We start from the raw sequence: 18,628 nt of genomic DNA, 5'->3' as shown, positions 1-18,628 counted from the left end.
CAGCGGTTTAGCGCCTGCCTTTGGCCCAGGGCGCGATCCTGGAGACCCGGGATCGAATCCCACGTCGGGCTCCCGGTGCATGGAGCCTGCTTCTCCCTCTGCCTGTGTCTCTGCCTCTCTCTCTCTCTCTCTGTCTGGGTCTCTCATGAACAAATAAATCTTGGGGGAAAAAAGTATAGTGTTCTGTTACTTGGTGTTATGAGAGAGAAGGGGCTAACAAGTGTGATTCTTTTTGTTTTTTATTGGACAGGTGTATTTACTTTGGGCTTTGTACATAGACTGGATATTCTTTTAAGGAAGTGATAGGTTCTTGTACAGCATTTTAAAAAATATTTCCCAATGTTTTTGCATACCCCAGTGAATTTGTCAATGCAGTAGTCAACTTAATAACCTTACTCTTATACTCTCCAGAAGAAAACAAACTTTTTAAAAAATTTTATTTATTTAAGTGATCTCTATACCCAACATGGGACTCGAACTCAGAACCCCGAGATCAAGATTGACATGCTTTTCTGACTGAGCCAGCCAGGCATTCCAAGAAAATAAACTCTTGAACCATATCTGTGAGTGGGTATTCTTTCAGTACATTAAAAAATATTTTTAAAATTTATTCATGAGAGACATAGAGAGTTGGAGACATAGGCAGAGGGAGAAGTAGGCTCCCTTCAGGGAGCCTAATGCAGGACTCATCCATCCCAGGACCCCAGGATCACAACCCAAGCCAAAGGCAGACACTCAACCACTGAGCCACCCAGGCGTCCCTCTTTCAGTACATTTGTGGGCTTGCTAGTGAGACAGATGTCGACAGGATTTTGAAAAGGTTTCATTTTATAAAAGATAAGTTAGGAGGAAATCCTAATTACTGCGGGAGTAAACCCTAGTGAGAAAGCTGATAGATGGGAGTTCAGGGCGTGCTCCCTCAAAATATAGCATCTTGGCATATTGAATATTTGAAGCTGTGGGAGTTTAAGAAAACCGATGCAGGGATCCCTGGGTGGCGCAGCGGTTTGGCGCCTGCCTTTGGCCCAGGGCGCGATCCTGGAGACCCGGGATTGAATCCCACATCGGGCTCCCGGTGCATGGAGCCTGCTTCTCCTTCTGCCTATGTCTCTCTCTCTCTCTCTCTCTCTCTCTCTGTGACTATCATAAATAAATAAAAATTTAAAAAAAATTAAAAAAATAAAAAAAACGGATGCAAGAAGTGTCTTTGACCTCCCTACCTCGCCCTTCTCTGAAACCGGCCATAAAGTCCTGCGAGGTGCCTTCCCTACCTATACTGAGGAAATGCAGGCAATGGGACAGCAAGAGGAATCCAAGCAAATAGGCCTTACTCAGTTTCCCCCAGTTTACTACTATGACCACATACTCTTTACCCTCTTATATTCCTCCACAAGTGTCCACTCTTCATCACACATAGCATAATAGGATGTAGGTCTGTTTCTTTGGGTCTGCATTTCCTTATGAAGGTTTTCATGTCACGTAAAACTTATTAAGTAAATATATATGCTTTTCCCTTGTTAATCTGTCTTTGTCAGTTTAAATTTTTGGGCCCAGCCAGGGGCCCTAAGAGGATCAAAGAAAATTTTTCTTCCCCTACAATATCAAGACTGAATTTCTTATTTTTTATTTTTTTAGATTTTATTGATTTATTTGAGAGAGAGTGCACATTCATTCATGAGTGGAGGGAGGGGCAGAGGGAGAGGGAGAAACAGACTCACCACTGAGCCAGGAGCCTGACATGGGGTTGGATCCCAGGACCCTGAGATCATGACCTGAGTTAACAGCAGATGCTTAACTGACTGAGCCACCTACGTGGCCCAAGACTGAATTTTCTTAAAAATTGAGATATAATTCACATATAATAAAATTGGTCATATTTGCCTATTCTGGACATTTCATATAAGTAGAATGATATATGGTCTTTTTGGTCTGGCTGCTTTCATTCAAAATAATGTTTTCAGGGCAGCCCGGGTGGCTCAGCGGTTTAGTGCCGCCTTCGGTCCAGGGTGTGATCCTGGAGACCCGGGATCGAGTCCCACGTCGGGCTCCCTGCATGAAGCCTGCTTCTCCCTCTGCCTGTGTCCCTGTCTCTCTCTCTCTGTGTCTCTCATGAATAAATAAATAAAATCTTAAAAAAAAAAAAAGAATAATGTTTTCAAGGTTCATCCACGTTGTAGTATGTATTAGTACTTCCTTTTATGGTTGAACAATATCCCACTGTATAGATGGACATACCACATTTTGTTTTATCCATTAGTTCATGGACATTTGGGTCTCTATTTTTTAGTTAATTGTGATATAGCTGCTATGAACAGTCATGTACAAGTTTTTGGGTGAACACATGTTTCGTTTTCCTGGGTATATATCTAGGAGTGGAATTGCTGGGTCATGTAGTAACTCTATGTTTAACATTTTGAGAAACTGCCGGACTGTTTTCCAAAGAGGCTGTGCCATTAGACATCCCCAGCAGCAGTGTATGAGGGTTCTAGTTTCTCTCATCCTGGCCAACTCTTGTTATTCTCTTTGATTTTAGTCTTCCTAATGAGTGTAAAGTGGTATTTCATTGTGGTTTTGATTTGTATTTCCTTGATTACTAATGATGTTGAGTGTCTTTCCATGTGTCTGTTGGGCATTTGTGTGTATCTTCTTTGGAGAAATGTCTATTCAGATCCTTTGCCCATTTTTATAATTGTGCTATTTCTCTTTTTATTGTTGAGTTGTAGCTGTTTATATATTCTGGATAGTAGACCCTTATCAGATATATGATTTGCAAATGTTTTCTCCCATTTTGTGTGTTGTCTGTGTACTTTTGTGATATGGTCCTTTGAAACACAAAAATTTTAGATTATTTTGAACTTTGATTCATCTGGTTTTTCTTCAGTTGCTTATGCTTTTGTGTCATATCTAAGAAACCGTTGCTTAATCTGTGGTCACGAAGATCCATACCGATGTTTTCTAAGAGTTTTATAATTTTTGCTCTTAGGTTTAGGACAGAAATTAACTTGAAGATCTTAGCTTCACTCGAAAACCATTTTGGGGGGCACCTGGGTGGCTCACTGGTTGAGCTTCTAATCTTTTTTTTTTATTATTTTTTAAAAAAGATTTATTTATTTATTTATTTATTTATTTATTTATTTATTTATTTATTTATTTATGATAGACAGAGAGGCAGAGACACAGGCAGAGGGAGAAGCAGGCTTCATGCCGGGGACTCGATCCCGGGACTCCAGGATCGCGCCCTGGGCCAAAGGCAGAGGGAGAAGCAGGCTCCATGCCGGGGACTCGATCCCAGGACTCCAGGATCGCGCCCTGGGCCAAAGGCAGGTGCTAAACCACTGAGCCACCCAGGGATCCTCTACTGGTTGAGCTTCTGCCTTTGGCTGGGGTCAGGATCCCAGAGACCTGGGATCGAATCCGACATTGGGCTCCCCACAGGGAGCCTTCTTCTCCCTCTGCCTATGTTTCTGCCTTTCTCTCTGTGTCTCATATGAATAAATGGATAAAGTCTTAAAAAAACAAAACAAAACAAAAAACAAAAAAAACCATTTTGGACTGGCAAGTATCATTGCCTTTTTTGTGTGTGTAACTTTGGTTTTTTAAGGTTTGGCTGAAGTTTTTGTAATGTTTTTGGGCTGTTTTTTAGTTTATTTAAATCTACCTATCTTTGTATCTAGACCAGAATAATAACAAAATTTCCACTTAGTAACACTTCATAGATTGGTAAGTACAATGTAGGACTCTAGAGAAAAGTTATTTGTGGTAAAGAAGGTAGCTTGTACAAACTTGAGTGGGAAGGTACAAGAGGGTGGTCACTTTAAAGCCTTGAATTGGCTGGGATTGAATACAAACTTCTGAATGGAGAATCTTCTGTCTTGATAAAATCAAAGGAAGTGCATATAGTAATTGACTGCTCTTAAAACAGCTGGAAAAAAGCAACTTTGTGACCTTTTAGTATCTTCTCAAAGTATTGTGTATACAAAAACATTGCCACATCTCTTCATCCAACTCAAGGATAGAGGAAATAAATGGAGTTACTTTAGCTATGCCTTTATTTTTTAATTTTTTTTTATTTTTTATTTTTTTTAGCTATGCCTTTATTAAGGAAGCAGGACCTGCGTGTGATTTTCAGTGAAGCTATTCACTAGCTGTGTGACTTTGGGCAAATTCTTAATCCTTCTTAAGCATCAGTTTTTTAAAATTTGTGAAACAGGGATTAGGAGAGTGCCTGCCTCCTAGCTTGTTGGAGAGTTCAATGAAAAACAGCATACTGTCTTAATAAATACTTAATAGCAGCTTTTATTATTGCTTATTCTGGGTTAGTGACTATAATATTTAAATAATTAAATTTGACAGAAATAAGACTCTGCCTTATTTCTTCTCTCATTTCAGTTTTCTTGTTTATCAGTCATTGACATTTTAATCCCAACTTTAAGGAAGTGGTCAGTTTCAATGGTACTGTGATGGCATCGTATGGCAGCGGGTGGTAGCTACACTTGTGATGAGCATAGCATAATGGATAGACTTTTAGAATCACTGTGTTGTACACCTGATACTATTGTAATATTATATGTAATATATATTACAATATTATGTTGTATATACGATATTATATTGTAATATACTTCAGTTGAAAAAGGAAAACCAAAAAAGTGGTCAGTTTCTTTTTATGAAATGAATTATAGTTATTAACTTGTTCTGTTATACTCAATTCTTATTTCTTTTCTTTGCATAAAGCTGGAACTGATGGTGTGGTCATGCTTCAGGAATCCCAACTTTATTATATGGATAACAGGCAACAATTCTGTTATAGAAATGTGCTTATCCCAAAGTGGTATGATGTGTGGACACGGATACAGGTAATAATTTGGAGGCCTCTGGCTGGGGCAGCTTCTGTGAATATCTTGTCTGTTTGTGATTAGGTAGTACCTTGACACATTTTCTTCCTTCACACACAATTGGAAAAGAAAAAAAAGTATTGTCAGCATCCTTGTTAGGGTTCAGATTATCTTGAATTGTGTTTTCATTAGTAAGCATTTATACTTAGTGTTCCTCTCTGCCTCTGTTCCCTTAAGTAGCTTATAATACTTGACCCTAAAGTAACCTTCCTTCCTCTTTTTCCCAAAGAAGCTTCCTTCTTGTCCTCTCTCTCCTATACACACACACACACACACACACACACACGCACACACGCACGCGCAGTCATGCATGTGCACACTGCCCCCTTAAAGGCCTCTCTTATGCCTTGTCCTCTTTCTTCTTCTACATGGACACGCGCACACCCCGCCGCTCCCCCAAAGGCCTTTCTTATGCCTTCTTTGGCCTGGAAACTGTTGCGTGCCTGTTGGGATGTAAACTCTTTTGCCTTGCTGTTCCTTTTCTATTTTGATTCTACATGAAATGTTTCATAAACCCTGTGCCTAAAGTTTCCCCCTGACTTTGGTTTCATTTATTTCATAACACTATTAAGCCACCTTGCAAGTGAGAATGTCTGGCTGTAATAATGATTGAACAAAATGAGTCCTTTTGGAAATGCTGCTGCATCTATAAGCATAGTTACTGATAAGAGCATTTGTGGTTCACATCAAAACATAAGGGTGAGCTTGTGGTTTTCTTTTTTTTTTTAATTTTCTTTTTTTTATTGTCTGATATAAAGATCATATTCCATCTGAGACACATTATAACCAACATTTACCCATAATCAGTGATTGGTGACAAAGGATTGAACTTCTCAGCCTGTCATTATAGGAAACATTTTTCGTTTTCTGGGGGTGTTTCTGCCTGGCAATTTTCTTAATATTCTAGAGCCTTGTTTTGTATGATCTCCCACAAATAGCTACAGTGATAACTTCAGCTTGGAAGTCTTGGAAGTCTTTTTTTTCCCCCTATGTTGTTCTGGCTTAGTAGATTCAGGGATGCCTGGGTGGTTCAGCGGTTGAGCATCTGCCTTCGGCTCAGGGTGTGATCCTGGAGTCCTGGGATCAAGTCCAGGGATCGAGCTCCCTGCCTGGAGCCTGCTTCTCCTTCTGCCTGTGTCTCTGCCTCTCTCCCTCTCTTTTTTTTTAACTTATTTTTTAAAGATTTTATTTATTTATTCATAGAAACACAGAGAGAGAATGAGAGGCAGAGACACAGTCAGAGGGAGAAGCAAGCTCCATGCAGAGAGCCTGATGTGGGACTCGATTCAGGGTCTTCAGAATCACGCCCCGGGCTGCAGGTGGCGCTAAACCGCTGTGCCACCGGGGCTGCCCAATAAATAAAATCTTTAAAAAAAGTAGATTCAGATCATATTAACAACGAGACATTCTAACAGCTGCCTCTGTGTACCGTGTGCAATGTTACTTGCCCAATTATGTTTAAGCCACTGCATCTCTGTATTTCTTATAAGCCTTGTGGAAAACTGACACTATTACTGATTTAGCTGTTTAGAGGTTTTTAAAATATTGTATTTACGAAAATTTAAAATCCCTTCTTCTTTCTCATCCTCATCCTGATTTTACTTCTGTTACAGATCCGGGTAAATAGTTCCAAACTGGTACGAGTCACCCAGGTGGAGAATGAAGAGAAACTGAAGGAGTTAGAGCAGTTTAGTATCTGGAACTTTTTTTCCTCCTTTTTAAAAGAGAAATTGAATGACACCTATGTTAACGTGGGTCTATACAGCACAAAAACCTGCCTCAAAGTTGAGATTATAGAGGAAGACACGATGTACAGTGTCATTGTGACCCGGAGTAAGTCTTACCTCTGTTTTTCTGGTAGATTCTACAGTGAAAAGGGACTGAGCTTTGGAGAGTGTAATTAGTGAGACAGAGAAGTTAGTTAGCCCAGGACAGCTCCTTTTTGCTTCTAATTATAACCTGAGTACACCACTGCTTCAAACAGTTAAGAGAGTCTCTCTCCCACATAAAACCCTTTAGGCCTAGAAGAGAGACTTCACTGTAGGTCATTCTGTGTACCTCCTTATCTAGATTTGTGAAGACTTGTGTTCCTAATACTTCCAGTGGCCCTGAGCTGATAATGCCTACTGTTCTTCAGAGTAAGATGGATTTATTCCTGCCTTCTGGGCATTTCTAGAAAAGTTACATGTCCAGAATGTATAGACCTCCATTTGAAGACCTGAATGGTTGAATAATAGAAACTAAAGATGGGTAGAACTGGATATTAATATTTTATAAGTAAAAAGAGGATTTGTGAAATTGTAAGTAACTATGAAAATCACTGAAGTTGAAGGCTTGTTCAGTAGAACTGGGAGTTTTCTTTTCCAAATATGTCTGAGAAAGTTTCACAGAGGACTGGAGTTGTTATCCTGTTGAATTTTCTGACTTTTGGTCCCTCCTTAGTTACCACCTAGGGTTCTGGGATGTTGTGAATAGCAGAAACATTCCTGAGTTTTGCTACAAAATATATTGTGCCCTTCTAATTGTCCCACGGTTCCACAGGTTTTGTTGTTGTATAAGTATTTGCCTTTTTTTTTTTTTTTTTTTGCCTTTTTTTTTATTATGCTCCTTTTACCTGTACTGATTCTTCTTGCTCCTCTTCGGTTTGTGGGCCTCCCCTAGACTCAGAGCTCTTGAATGTGAATGCTGTGGGAGTGTCTGGTATGTCACTGAGGGACCTCTGCTTGGGTCCCCTGGTCCCGGGTGAGATGTGTTTGAGTGTAGGCTTTTCCAACACAATGTATAGCAGAAGGAAGTAGGTGGTGGTGTTGGGCAAGAAAAGCAGCCAGTTAGAGAACAACAGAGGGCCCAGACCCAAAGTTCTAGGCAAATCTGCTGAATCCGAACCTGTGAGGGACTTTCGGCAGAAAAGCCAGAGTGGTAGAGACCCCTTGTGGGCAATTGCATGAAGTACTGATGGCATTCCTGGCTCCATCCAAAGCAAAGCCTAGTTTCTTTTAGCCTTAGCATAGATAGCCAAAATAAAAATAAGATCTCCAGAAAAGTACAGGTTAGACAGAGACCTTCTATTTTCTGTTTGGAAAGGTTCCCAAGCTTTGTGTGGAATTTACAATACTGTTTAGGTAGGTGGTTTGCATTTATAGTTAATCCTTGAATAGTATGGGGGTTGGGGTACTGGCTGATTTACCCTGTTGCCTCAGTTGAAAATCTGCATATAACTTTTGACTCCTCAGAACTTAATTATTAATAGCCTGCTGTTGACTGGAAAACTTACTGATAGCATAGATGGTCAGTTAATACATATTTTGTTTGTTACACATATTAGATGCTGTATTCTTGCTATAAAGTAAGCTAGGGAAAAGGAAATGTTACTAAGAAAACCATAGGAAGAGAAAATTCATTACAGTACTGTGATGAATTTGTCAGAAAAAGTCTGTGTATAAGTGGACCCGTGCAATTCAAACTCCTGTTGTTCAAGGATCAATTGTATTTTATTAGCTGACCAATAATGCCAGCGTTGTCTTTTGTTCTATAATGCCTTAAACTTTTGTTTTCCCTTTGAAACAGAAGTCTTTATTTATTTCAGGATTTGACCCCAAACTCTTCTTCATGTTCCTCCTTGGACTTATGCTATTTTTTTGTGGAGATTTGCTGAGCAGGTAGGTTCCAAGGCTGGAGTGCAGAATGATGAGACTTAGACCCGCCCTGCTTGGCTTTTATCATAAAGTGCTGCCCTTCCCTTTTCTATGAGTTTTATGACTAGGCACATTGCCTCCTTGGAAAAAATTGTAAATACTTCAGTACATGTTATGATTTTTGCTTTTTTCTTCTATTAAACAAGATTGGCAAGAATGAAATTCTCCCATTGGATTGAGCCATCATGTGAGGGGATTTAGCCAATACATCACATCCCTTTCGAAATAACATATTAAGTCCTCATTTTTACAGGGGCATGTGTTGGTGAGTTTCATGCTATTCAGAGGTAAAGGAACAAACACTTATTCATTTCCTGTTTTTAGGAACCTAGCTAAGCTAGGTGAAACTGACATGTACAAATAAGAAAACATATAGATAACAAACACTGAACAAATGTAGAATCGACATTAACTTTGTACACAAGTAAAAAAAAAAATATTTGTGGAATAGAGAATGAAAGCTACACATTGGAGTTTGAAGTTGGGCTGGAGTGAGATTGGTAAAAGTTCCTTATTTTGAGGATCCTGAGAGAAACTCACAGTGAGGGAGGAATGTCTGGCAGAAAGAGCCTGCATCTGCTTTATCTTTCTGGGTAATCAGTTCAGTTCCAGTTTCAGTGTCCACTCAGGCAGTATCCTTGCACCTTTCTTTTCCCCGTGAAATGGGGCAGTTCCTTAGAAGAAAGATTCTCATTAAAAACTGGGTTGGGGGCAGCCCGGGTGGCTCAGCGGTTTAGCGCTGCCTTTAGCCCAGGGCGCGATCCTAGAGACCTGGGATCAAGTCCCATGTCGGGCTCCCTGCATGGAGCCTGCTTCTCCCTCTGCCTTTGTCTGTGCCTCTCTCTCTCTCTCTCTCTGCTCTCTGCTCTCTGCGTATTCTCATGAATAAATAAATAAAATATTTTTTAAAAATGTAAATTAAAAAAAGAAAACTGGGTTGGAAGAGGTGCTGCAATGGGACTTTGAGACCAAGCAGAGGCTTATTGGTATATATATTTGAGGGGCTCATACAAATCCGCATAAGCTGGCCGCAGTTACGTTGTACCAGTCTTGTCTAATCTGCTCTACTCTTATACTTTTTTTCTGTCTTTTGGCTGGGATAGTTCTTGTTCGAACAGTGCCATGTATGAAGACCACATAGTCATGAAATAATGTTTCTTTCTGCAGAAGCCAAATCTTCTACTATTCTACTGGGGTGAGTGTGGGAATTGCGGCCTCTCTACTAATCATCATTTTCATACTGTCCAAGTTTATGCCCAAGGTAAGTTGCAGAGTCCTCATATGTAGTCAGGAGGATCTTAGAAAGTTGAGGGACTGTTTTCTCAGATAATCTTACAGCACTGAAAATTTGCGCTGGTGACTGATAAGTCAGTGTCCTTTTTCATTGACTTTTTCCTTGATTCAGAAAGGTACTTTCCATGATGAAATTTGGAGCCTGATTATATACAAATTCCCCCTTTATATTTAAAATCCTGTGCACAGTGGGGAATTAAGACTCCTTCCTGTTTGCTGATTACACAGCTAGGCTTTTAAGTAATTTAGCACCTCATTTTCCCAGTGTTCTTTGCACACTATGCCATTTTAAATATAAAGGATGTCTTCTTAAGAGATATGGTTTTTGGGCATTTTTAGTAGGTTGAATTTTTTTAAAATCATAGTTCCATTTTGCTGCTTTTATGTATGGAAAGCCTGTTGTAACTTTTTGTTTTCACTTCTACTCTATCTTAGAAAAGTCCCATTTACGTCATCCTGGTGGGAGGCTGGTCCTTTTCTCTGTACCTCATTCAGCTAGTTTTAAAAAATTTACAAGAGATCTGGAGGTGTTACTGGCAGTATCTTTTAAGTAAGTGTTGTTGGTTTTGCTTTCCTTTTTATATGTTTATAGGTTGTTTTAGTTCATTTGATCATGAAAAGATGTTGCCTGTTTACAGGAGTCCATGCCATTTTATTAATCTTTAAGAATAATAGTTCTTCACTTTATTTCTAACCCTGTGCAGTTGTCACATTAAATGAAAATCAGAAAAAAAAAAAAAATAAATAAATGAAAATCAGGCTGCCAGGGAAAAGACTTTAATTGGTTGGTGTTTTTATAAGTACACCTCTCTACACAATAGGCATCTTTCTGAAAAGCTATAAATTGACTTTATTAATATATATAATCATATTTTAAATACATTTGAAGACCTTAGGAGTAAAGGTCTCTACAGTGAATCTTTCTGTAAAGTGAAGATCCTTTGGTTGCACAGTTTGTGACCCTTAATCTACCTTTTGAGAAGTGCTTAATCTGGATTTCTGTATTATTAGGCTTTTTAAAATAGACTCTTCTAGCATTGTTCAACATGTACCTTTAATTCTCCATTTGAACCAAATAAATTTGGGGATAATGGAAAGGATAGAACTTAGAATAATATATTTGAGTAATGAAAAAAGTGTGAATAACTGGGTAAAGATCTTGTCCATTTTCCTGGTTCAATAGGTGCTATGTCGTGAATGCACTACTGCTCCCCACACAAATTATTTTTACCAGTTATAGATGAAAAAGAATGTTTTCTGATGACTCTTCTCATAGGCTATGTCCTCACGGTTGGATTCATGAGTTTTGCAATCTGTTACAAGTATGGGCCCTTGGAGAATGAACGAAGTATCAACCTGCTGACCTGGACCTTGCAGCTGATGGGCCTATTTTTCATGTATTCTGGTATCCAGATACCACATATTGCCCTTGCAATTATCATCATTGCACTGTGTACTAAGAACCTGGAGTACCCTATTCAGTGGCTGTACATCACTTACAGGTGACTGAAATGCAATATAACTTTGTATTGGAACATGCCATGTGGGATGCAGTTGCCAGCAAAAGGGTATAGAGGCATTGACTTGGGAGCCTCTTTGCTCATGGAAATTGATTGCATTATGCTTCTGCTTTTGTTCTTTCCAAATCTTTCTTCTCAGACTCTCTATAGGCATATTTATAATTTTAGTTTAGTCATTTTATATTTAAAAAAGCATCCAGTAAAGTGTCATGTGTACCTGTTACCACTAGGTGGTGCAGAGTATATCACTTTTATGCCACATGCCTCAGGGTCACCTGGTCTCAGATTATTTCATGTTGGTTCTCAGGTTGCTCTGGGAGTTCTAAGATGTAGTTCAAAGCATGATATCATCTTGCATAGTGAACATGGAATGGTCATAGATTCTGAAGTTGTCAGTGGTGGTTCTATTATACATAGTCAAGGTGATACCTTTAGTTTGGGGAATCCCAAGTTAATGGACCATAATCTTATACCATCATTTTCTTGTCATTTTTCCACTTATTAGAAAATACATATTTTGTCTATCATTTATTGGAAATAAGTGAATTTATTCACGTTAGTGAATAATATTGATTACTCTGACTTGTCATTCCTAGTCTAGCGTGTCAGGAGTGTATTATAAGTAAAGATTTCTAAAGAAGAAAGGTGGGAATGATGACTCTTAATGTCCAGGCTCTCTGCTATATACTTGGCTCACTGAAGGGAGCTAGAGGGCAGGCTGGATAGAAATTACTGATTAATTATTCATGATGTTATTTTGGTGAGCACAGAAAGATGTGTAAGGCAACAGAAAAGACTGTGCCCCCTCGTCTCCTGACAGAAGAAGAATATCGGATACAAGGAGAGGTAGAGACCCGAAAGGCTTTAGAGGAGCTTCGAGAATATTGTAACAGTCCAGACTGCTCTGCTTGGAAGACTGTTTCTCGAATCCAGTCTCCAAAGAGGTAAAGTCTTGGCCAGCTATTCCAGGTATCTAGCAGGATAATTTTGACCTTGCGTTTTAATAGAGATCATACTTGTAGATAAACATTTTGTATTGGTAGTTTTGTTTTCCTGTTCATGTAGGGGTGGTTGAGAAAAAGATATATATATATCATCTATGTTAAATAGTAGCCTGTTTTCTGCTCCCTCAAGGAACCATCTCCTCTGGATTTGATTGTAGTATTGAGAGGAGAAGACTCCAGTATCACATTAAGTTTCCTGTGTCTGAGTGGGTTTTTTGCAGGAGGCAGTGGTGTTCCCTTTTTATTTGGGAGCAACTGTACCAATGAGTTTGTGAAGCTTCCAATTTGGAATCCTGATGGCCATATGTTTATAGGGCCATAAACATGAATAACTGTGTAATGCCCTATAATCTTATCAGGATTACAGATGACTAAAAGAACCTTAGCACTTTCCTAACTAAAAGGATAGGCTAGTGCTTATTAAGCAGGATGGGGTTTCAGGGGATGTTGGCTTATGATCCCAGCTTTCCTTTTCTCCTTGTTTCTTGCTTTTAGTCTACTTACCTGCCAGAGTAAGGATAGACTGTAAAATTTGAGCTGTGAGTGTATCAGGAGTTTCAATTTGTTCTTATTTTGAAAGGAAACCAGAAAGGACAGAAGGCAGGTTCTTAATGAGTACTATCTTCTCTTTTCCAGATTTGCTGACTTTGTGGAAGGTTCTTCTCACCTCACACCAAATGAGGTTTCTGTCCATGAGCAGGAATATGGATTAGGGAGCATCCTTGCCCAGGATGAAATCTATGAAGAAACATCCACTGAAGAGGAGGACTCAGATCCTCAGTATCCTGCTATCACACAACAGATCAACTCCTGACTTAGGTGGTGGTCAGTTATCTTTATATGGACTGGCTTGGTATCTCAATGGTCCATGTTACGTTTGTGCACCATTGCTTCTCAACTCTTTGAAACAGGATGAGATAGCATAGAAATCCTCCCACTGAAATTACAGGCCTGAGCAGGCATCCCTTTGGAAATGGTCTTGGTGGTCTCTGTGGGATCTCTGAGGGAGAGTGGGTAAAGTAGTGAATGCTTTCAATGCTTCCCATTGGTTGTTGGCCCACGTTTATGTTTCAAAAACAAAAAACTGGATGGCCACACCTAGCATGGCATTCTAGCGCCTCTTAAAGGTTGACTCGGTGATAGCATTTCTGGCACCATCACTGGCACTCAAAAGTGAGAACTGTTACATGTTGCAGCAATGTTTTCAGACCCTCGGCTGCATCTTCCAGAGAGAAACCCATAAATCTGAGCCTCCTTTTCTTCTTTTCTTTCAATGACTTTAGAATAATATTTGTTTTAGCTGTTTTAAGAGGAAAGTAGATTTTTATTTCTGTCTTGTTTTTTAAATGGATATATTTTTTTAAAATGTAACAAACTCATGTTCCAGAACCAGCAAGTGTTCCAGATTGACAAGCCCATAGGCCTCTACATGCTTATTGATATGGATTATCCATTAACGCCCCAGAATTATTGTGTTGAGCTTTGAATTAGTTCTCACAATATGATATTCTAAGTATCACTTGCTTTTAGGAACATTCTTGTGAACTCTTTTGTAGGGGGAGGTTTTTATTATATCCAACTTTTAATTCTATCTTAAGACATTTGCATTCTTCCCTTCCCGTTCCTCCTTGTTCCCTTTGCTCTTTCAGGAAGTGTCTATTTCCTCAACTGTGATGTACAATTTAGGGTTCGTTTCATTTCTTATATTCTCTTCCCCTTGGTTGGTAGCATTATTCCTGCTAGTTGGGAGAAGTGATCGTTTTTTAGAGAATTTAAATACTTTTTACATGCTGTTTTTCCTGTCAGTGGAACATGTATCTTTGAGTTGCTATGGAATCAAGAAACTCTCCTTTTCTTCTCTCTTCCTTTGTCTACCCATTCTAACCATTCTTTTTAGCCTTTATCACTTTTATGCACCCCCCCCACCAATCTAGCTAATTTGTAAGCCCCGACACTATCTGTGAAGTTTCCTTGCTACAACATACAAGTTGTAGCTATGTAGCTGTCACAATTTGCATTGCTACAAAATAGATCTCCAGGTAATCTTGATGCCTCTTCATTCACCTATCAGGATCAGACACATTTTTCTATACTTACTTGCAGCTCCATTTCTGACCAGAGATTCATGCTGCCTTTTATCACAGTGCCATTAGTTTCAGATTCTTTTACCATTGGAAAGTACTTTTATAGACCAGCAATGGCATTTATGAGGGAGCAAATTCCCAAGTCTCTCATTTGCTTGGTTCTGTCTTGGTGATCTTCACCCCTGTACCTTGGAAGAAGCTGTAATTACTTTAGCCAGGAATATAGACATTGATAGCAGGAGCACAGCATCAGGCTCACTAGTTTACCATGATCATCAAGAAGGCAGATGATTTTTTTTTAAAAAGCTGTAATGTCCCCTTCAGACCAGCCATTTATCAGATAATCTTGAAAGGCCCTGGGCTCATTGCTGACTTCCAAAATGTCAGCTCTGAGACTCCCCTCCAGGTGGCCAGTTGATTATCACCACTAGTGTTTCCCATAGCTTTAAACTGTCCTAATGTGATAACTACCTCAATTGGCGGCAAATACACATATAGTAGAAAGTGAAAAAGCAGTATTTGGGCAGATGCTGAGGGGTTAAAGTTGCAGGGCAAACGAGCTTTATATTGGGAAACTTTTATGCCTTTGTAAATTAGGTACATGGTAAAATTTTATCTCTCTGCAAAGAACTGTTAGGACCCCTGGAATATAGTATTTTTTGCTTTATTTATAGAAATCAAGATCTAGCATATTTGAGCAGCAGTTGATTTAAAAAATAATTCATCTGTACAAGTGGTCTCAGGATTACCTGGACTTTGGTGCCTTCCCCCAGATTGCTTGTTGGGGAGGTGGTAGCCTGCCTCCAGGGTGACTTTCCCTGCCTCTTATCTTTATCTCAGTGAGAAAGCACTGTGAAGCAGGGCAAGAGTCTCCTGTTTTTCTGCTTAAACTCCTTGTGAAATATAGTTTCCATCTCCAGGCCACTTCTTTTCACCATGTTTGAACTTGGGGTGAGTAAAATCAAACTCAGTTTATTACTCCATGTCTGTAGTCAGAGACCCGAGCTGTAGGCAGTGGAGGTCCTGTGGCAATGAGAGCTGCTCTGAGACAGTGAAGGACGACGGTGCCTTTGGTGTGCTGCGTGTCCTTGCCCTGCCTGCTTGTGTGGCTCTGCCCCAGATGCTTCAGAGCCTCCATAGGCCCGCAGATTGCTTGACTCCATAAACCTTCTTCGGAGCTGCTCTTGTCTCCCTCTTGGCCACTTAGTCTGCTGGCTCAGTCACTACTTGAAACCCCCACTTAATTTTCTCTGGCAGTTACAACTCTTGCAATTCAGCATAGTCTCATCTCTCAGACTGATCTCATCGAAAAGGATTGAAGGGATAACCATGGAGTGAGCTGAACATTGGAGCCATGTCTGCTGCCATGTCAGCGTCTTGCTCGCAAATATGCAGCTGTAAATTGGCCCTAGGGCTCAAGGTCTCTTCAGCATTGGAAATCTGTCGCTGCTAATTGGTCTGACCAAGTTATGTAGAGCATGACTGCCATTAATTGGAATATGAGAGCCAGCTGGCCTAAAACATTTCCCCTTCCCTTCTCCACACAGATTGCTTTCATGAGAACAATGGAACCAATCACCAAAAATAAGGGCAGTTTTGCAACTAGGGTGTCTTTTAAGAAGAAGGTCCTATCAGCCACATCATCCCACCAGAACTGGCTTATTTCCTCCCCCCAAATTCATGACTTTTATGTCTGTTACAAAGAGGTTTCTGCTGCTCATAGTCTTTGGGTCCCAGTGTTCTATTTTGTGCTGATACATCCCATTCAAGGCCTAGCCCTTTCTTCACTGTGTTCCCTTCAACCCAATTCCCACCTGGCATATACATTAGAGATTTGATGAATGAAAGGACCCAAATAGGCCAGATAGTCCTTCCTGGCCCTGATATCCATAAAAAGCTTGGAAATGGATTATGCAATTGCCCTTAATCTTTTTGTTCCAGAAAAAAGATGGGCTCAGATGGATGCCTGCGTAAAAATGGTTCTTAGCTGTGTACTCATAACTTTTCTCTGAATTGAGTAGTGAAAGTTGAAGTAGGAGGAAAGGAAATTAAATGTCCTTCTAGTATTCCTTTGGACTTAGGTCTGACATATGAGATAATAACCTATATTGAAATGCCAAGAACTTTATTTCAACCAAGGAGAGGATGGTTTGACAGATTTATTATGCCTTCATATTACATAGGCACTGAAACCAAGTAATAAACATATAAAAATAGCCATATGTACAAGGCAAATGCACCCAAAACCTCTTGTTTATGTTTTGATGTAGCAGAAATATATTATTATGTTTAGGCAAACCTATGCAGTTATGGTGATCAGTGGTATCTTTTGGTAACTTAGCTTATGGACTCAGTTGCTGTTGAGGTGGATTCTAGATGGTTACTACCTTAAAAAGGGTGTTTGGTGCCTTATGTGATGGGAGCCAGAGCCTGCTGGGAATAAACAAAGCAGATTCATGTCCACATCAACACACAGCTTTAGTAGGGGGTGGGAATGGCACACAGCCTCCCCCAAATTTGGGACTTTGGGCTCCCACATCCCCTGCCTGTGTGTGTCATTTTCCTCTTTATACTCTTGACTCTTGACAGTAACTTGAAAATGGTGAAATCATCTTTTCTGAACTTTCCTACAGCATGGGCAGCATTCGTATCACTTTAACCTACTAGATAGCTCATAATGTGATGTGAGTATTAGGACTGTTAAAGCCAGCCATTGCCTCAGTTTCCCATGTTTGTGGAATTGATGGTGAAATAGCAGGACTAAGGAATTCTTGGGTAAGTTTTAGCCTGTGGGTAATGCCTTAGTGTTGTTTTAAAAGATTTGTCATTTATATTTAAAATAAATGTTCATAAATGTTTGAAAGGAACAAAATGATCAGGGATGGCTCTTTGTCATGGGTCTCATTTTCACTCTTTTCTGTAAGAAAAAATAACAATGTCTTATTATATATTTTTTCATTTTTATTGTACAAATTTGTAAGTAATCCCAATTTTAATAAAGTTTTATAGACGATTTAGTGGTCTCTTAATGAACGTGTACTTCTCTTATTTGGATCACTTGAAGCAATTAGCTTCTAAGTTTCATCTTTCTGATGAGATGGTGTTGCATGCCATCTATTTTCCTCTTTTTCTGAACCACCACTCTTTACCCTGGGTCTGTCTTGGTCTACTTCCATCCTTTGGATGATTTCCTAGCATGCCAGATCTCTAAGGGGTATTTTTGCAGGAGTTGCAGGTTGTTATGACCATCTGTCTCCAGAAAAAACATGTATAGGTTATTCCTAGTCCAGGGAGCTACTCTGATTGTACTTCAGTTTCTTTCTTTTCTTTTCTTTCTTTTCTTTTCTTTTCTTTTCTTTTCTTTTCTTTTCTTTTCTTTTCTTTTCTTTTCTTTTCTTTTCTTTTTCTTTCTTTCTTTCTTTCTTTCTTTCTTTCTTTCTTTCTTTCTTTCTTTCTTTCTTTCTTTCTTTCAAGATTTATTTATTTTGAGAGAGAGAGCATGAGCACTGGGGAGGGTCAGAGTGAGAGGAAAAATCTCCAGCAGATTCCCCACTGAGTACAGAGCCCCACTCAGGGCTCGATCTCACAACCCTGAGATCATGACCTGAGCCAAAACCAAGAGTCAGACACTCAACTGACCGAGCCACCCAAGCACACCTAGGTCGGTCTGTCTATCTATCTATCTATCTATCTATCTATCTATCTATCTATCTATCTATCTATTATAGACATAGAGAGAGAGGCAGAGACACAGGAGGAGGGAGAAGCAGGCTCCATGCCGGGAGCCTGACATGGGACTTAATCCCGGGACTCCAGGATCCCGCCCTGGGCCAAAGGCAGGCACTAAACCGCTGAGCCACCCAGGGATTCCCCCCTGGTTCTTTTTAATGGCATAAAATATCTTTTGTTTCTCCACTGGAGTGAGGAGAAGACCTGGAGATCCAGCTGTGGGATGTCTGCCAAGAGCTTTGTTTGGGGGGAGGGAGGAGCATGGGCAGGGATATAGTGAATATTAAGGGCCATGGAATAATAACTTCAATTATGTCTAGGCCCAGCTTCTGCAGAAGTCTGGCACCTCCCGTTTTCTTTTATGTTTTAGCTATATCCTTTGTTCTGAAGATCTGTTATAGTATTTAC

The 18,628-nt window shown here is 39.7% G+C and overlaps 1 protein-coding gene across 7 annotated transcripts in view; it reads left to right on the top strand.

Annotated features, from left to right (window-relative positions):
• The window catches only part of NEMP1 (nuclear envelope integral membrane protein 1), a 30,259-nt gene that overhangs the window by 9,294 nt on the left and 2,337 nt on the right, over positions 1-18,628 (top strand). For 3 of the 7 annotated variants that reach the window (XM_077913467.1, XM_077913460.1, XM_077913464.1), the window contains exons 2-9: positions 4,735-4,856; positions 6,509-6,728; positions 8,482-8,554; positions 9,758-9,851; positions 10,319-10,433; positions 11,160-11,385; positions 12,174-12,347; positions 13,044-17,504. In XM_077913467.1, the coding sequence (XP_077769593.1) occupies positions 4,755-4,856; positions 6,509-6,728; positions 8,482-8,554; positions 9,758-9,851; positions 10,319-10,433; positions 11,160-11,385; positions 12,174-12,347; positions 13,044-13,221 (1,182 nt within the window). In that variant the 5' untranslated portion in view covers positions 4,735-4,754 and the 3' untranslated portion in view covers positions 13,222-17,504. Of the gene's footprint in view, positions 1-102; positions 564-4,734; positions 4,857-6,508; positions 6,729-8,481; positions 8,555-9,757; positions 9,852-10,318; positions 10,434-11,159; positions 11,386-12,173; positions 12,373-13,043; positions 17,505-18,628 lie in introns of those variants that run through there. The other 4 variants (XM_077913465.1, XM_077913461.1, XM_077913462.1 and 1 more) reach the window with 4 other exon arrangements.

The sequence above is a fragment of the Canis aureus genome, chromosome 11 (genome assembly GCF_053574225.1).
Source record: "Canis aureus isolate CA01 chromosome 11, VMU_Caureus_v.1.0, whole genome shotgun sequence".
Taxonomy (NCBI): Eukaryota; Metazoa; Chordata; class Mammalia; order Carnivora; family Canidae; genus Canis; species Canis aureus.
This window is presented reverse-complemented; position numbering and strand designations above follow the sequence as displayed.